Source organism: Rhinolophus hipposideros (genome assembly GCF_964194185.1).
Source record: "Rhinolophus hipposideros genome assembly, chromosome: 20".
NCBI lineage: Eukaryota > Metazoa > Chordata > Mammalia > Chiroptera > Rhinolophidae > Rhinolophus > Rhinolophus hipposideros.
Window position 1 is genome coordinate 26,387,937 of NC_138066.1, and position 3,022 is coordinate 26,390,958.

General features: G+C 47.7%; 1 protein-coding gene across 1 annotated transcript; it reads left to right on the forward strand.

Moving 5' to 3' along the window:
• Positions 1–1,398: 1,398 nt before the first annotated feature.
• CCDC182 (coiled-coil domain containing 182) lies at positions 1,399–1,860 on the forward strand (the record flags this gene model as incomplete). The annotated part of the gene is made up of 1 exon (XM_081028729.1): positions 1,399–1,860. The coding sequence occupies one exon, from the start codon at positions 1,399–1,401 to the stop codon at positions 1,858–1,860; it is 462 nt and encodes a 153-aa protein (XP_080884855.1).
• Between the last annotated feature and the right edge of the window lie 1,162 nt (positions 1,861–3,022).

Consider the following 3,022-nt stretch of genomic DNA (forward strand, 5'->3'; position numbering starts at 1 on the left):
TGTGGTTATGGAGTCAGTTTGCATGGGTTCATGAGGGTTCATTAAGCACACCTCTTCTCAGAGACATCCTGTTGGTAGTTTGCAATCAGCCACAGTGGGAGTATTTACACCATTGAAATTGGCAACAGCTATAAAACAGCTGCTTTTATTTATTTCCTCCCAGAATGCTGCACGTTACCTGCACACCACTGAATTAGTGTCCTGACTTTGTAAATAAGGCAACTGAGGCTCAGGGAAGTGAGGTCATCTGCCAAGGGGACACAGCTTTTAGGCAGTGGAGCTGAGGGGAGACCTAAACCACCCAGGCAGTTTGATGCTCAGAGATGGTGGCATCAATAGGACTCAGAGCCACTTGGATGGGAAAGGGTCTAGGTTGATCCCACTAGTACCCACTAGGTTTCTCATGTGGGTACTGGTGTGGGTGCAACGCTGGAACAGGAACAAATTTGGTGAAATGATAACCCATCCAGCTTTCGATGGATTACATTTGAGGCACACTGTTGGAGAGACGTTTAGATTTGGAGGCCAGGAGAGAAGTCTGGGGAAGAGATTGAGATTTGCAACACTGAGGTTTTTTCTTCACTAAACCAAACATAGGTTAGCTAGAAACATTTTCCTTTTAGGGAAAAAGTGCGAGATTTATCCTTTTATATGTTTTTCCCCCCTCATCTTTGTTAATATTCAGGCATGATCTGGCAGGGCAGGGCAGGGAGTGAGGGACCGAGCACTCTTGCTCCCACTTGTTCTCTGGTCCTGGTGCATGGTGAGCACTCAGTACTTGTGGAATAAATGAATTAATGACTTCATTTTACCCTGTACATCCTGAATCAGTACTGCTGTGGACCATACACCAAAACCTAAGTATATTTCTTGCAGCTTCTAAGATTATATAGAATTCTGGTATCGTTATAGGAGTATGCATTTGGAATCAGAAATTACTTCTTGGAGACCATTCCAGAGCCCTCCAGGCCCCTTGCCAGTATAGGAGACCACCCAGACTTGGGAGCCAGTGACCCTGGCCTGGCCTGCCTACCTCTTGTCAGTTTACTTCCCTGCTCTAAGCCTTGGTTTGTCTCTTTGGTTAAAGGAGAGATTGAGCTCTGGTTCTGGAAGAGTGATGAGTCAATCAGAATACACATCTCAGGAGGGACAACTAAATACTTTTGTGGTAGATGAGCCGACAAGGCCCTGGCTAACCAACCAAAGGAATTCTCATATGCAAATGAACAAATTGCGGCTTTCCTCCGGGTTGGCTGAAGGGGCCCTGATGTCACAATATGTGGTTATCTCCATGCCAAATGATTGGGTCTCTAGCCAAACAAACAAAACAAAACAAAACAAAAACCTTACTGGCTGATCACTTAGCTCCTTCTCTTCGTCCAAACGGGAAGAAAGACCATGGAACCACTCTATCAGGCTGGGTCCATTCTCATGAAGGTGAATACTTTACAAGGGAAGAAGATAGTGGAGAGTGGCCTCCAGTCTGGAGACTTTTCCCTCCCCCAGTCGTGGCCTTCCTGCCTCCTGCCACCAGCTGACGTGGAGATCCTGCAGCAGAAGGTGGCCATGGTGCAGCAGGAGCTGGAGGACTTTAAGAAGGAGGCATTGAAGGCCATCCATTACCTGGAAGATGCCTTCTGCGAGATGAACGGGGCCCTGGCACAGCAGGAGGAGCAAGCAGCCCGTGTGAAGCAGCGGCTGAGGGAAGAGGAAGACCGGGGCATTGTGCGAAATAAGGTCCTCACTTTCCTGCTGCCCCGTGAGAAGCAGCTCCGGGAACACTGCAGGCGGCTGGAGTGCATGCTGCTGGGCAGGAGCCGCAAGGCGCTGGGCCGCCCCAAGAAGATCCAGGCAAACTGAGGCCTCCTCAAGTAGAAGCCAAGCTTTTAGCCAAGCAGCCAAGTAGAAGATTTTTTAAATGGAAGGACAAGCCTGAGTCCCTATTCATTTGCTCCCCTTCCCCCATTTCCATTGCTTTCCTTCTACCTAAATAACACTTTGCTGAGAGGCGAAAACGACCGCAATATGTTCTTTCGTGGAAGCTCCACTTATCCAGCATCATCAAAGATGAAAGTGCCCCAATATTGTCTTTTAGACACCTGTAACTTCCACCTTTAACTGTTATCCTGTTTGTAATGGTAATACTGCTCAAATGTGTAACTTTAAAAAATTTTTTTCTTGAACTGATTGTATTGAACATATTTACCTTTCCTTTAATGACTCAAGGCTCTCATGATTTGTTATGTAATTCATGGTCTATTGAGAGGGGTCGATCGTTTGCTCATGCACTAAATGGCCTCAGATTACTTTGCTTTTGCTGTTCTTATCCTCTCCTCATGGGCTTTTCTGTCTGCTTTCACCATTAGACTGTCATATCTCACTTTGCCCACCTCTACTTCCCTCCAGTTCGTCTGCAGAGTCACCAATCAGATTGACAGTTTATTAGGGCTCCAGTGGGTGGAGTCATAGGAGCTCAGTGCCTTGATGACGCAACACCGAGAGAGTAGGGCTGTAAATAGTGAAACTGATATTCACATTTGACCCACGGAGCAGGGATTGTTACGGTGCCCAGACGTTTCATAATGTACACACACCATCCCGCTTATTCCACAGGCACCTTTGGAAGCAAGTGTTATTTCCCCATTATGCACAGGGGACGTTAACCTTGGGAGGGCCAGTCCTTTACCCAAGGTCTCCATGCTAGAAAATGGCAGAACTGTGGTTCAAATCCAGGACACCTCTGCTCATTCGCCACCCACTGTCCCTTTGGAACCTCACCAATCTGTTCACAGACCTGTTCTTCTGGAAGGTTGAGATCGTCACTTGGGTACACAGGGGTACCATAGCTGTTCTTGTGTTTTTGTTTCCAGTGAGACTTTCTGTTTCATTGAGTCTCATATCCTCCCTCTGCCCCCGCCCCCAAACACTGCCACGCAGCAGAACACAGAAGTGAGGTGCCTGGAGGCCAGAGTCAGTACCCGAGAAGAATCAGGCCTCTGTCCTCCCAGCTTGGGCCTTACGG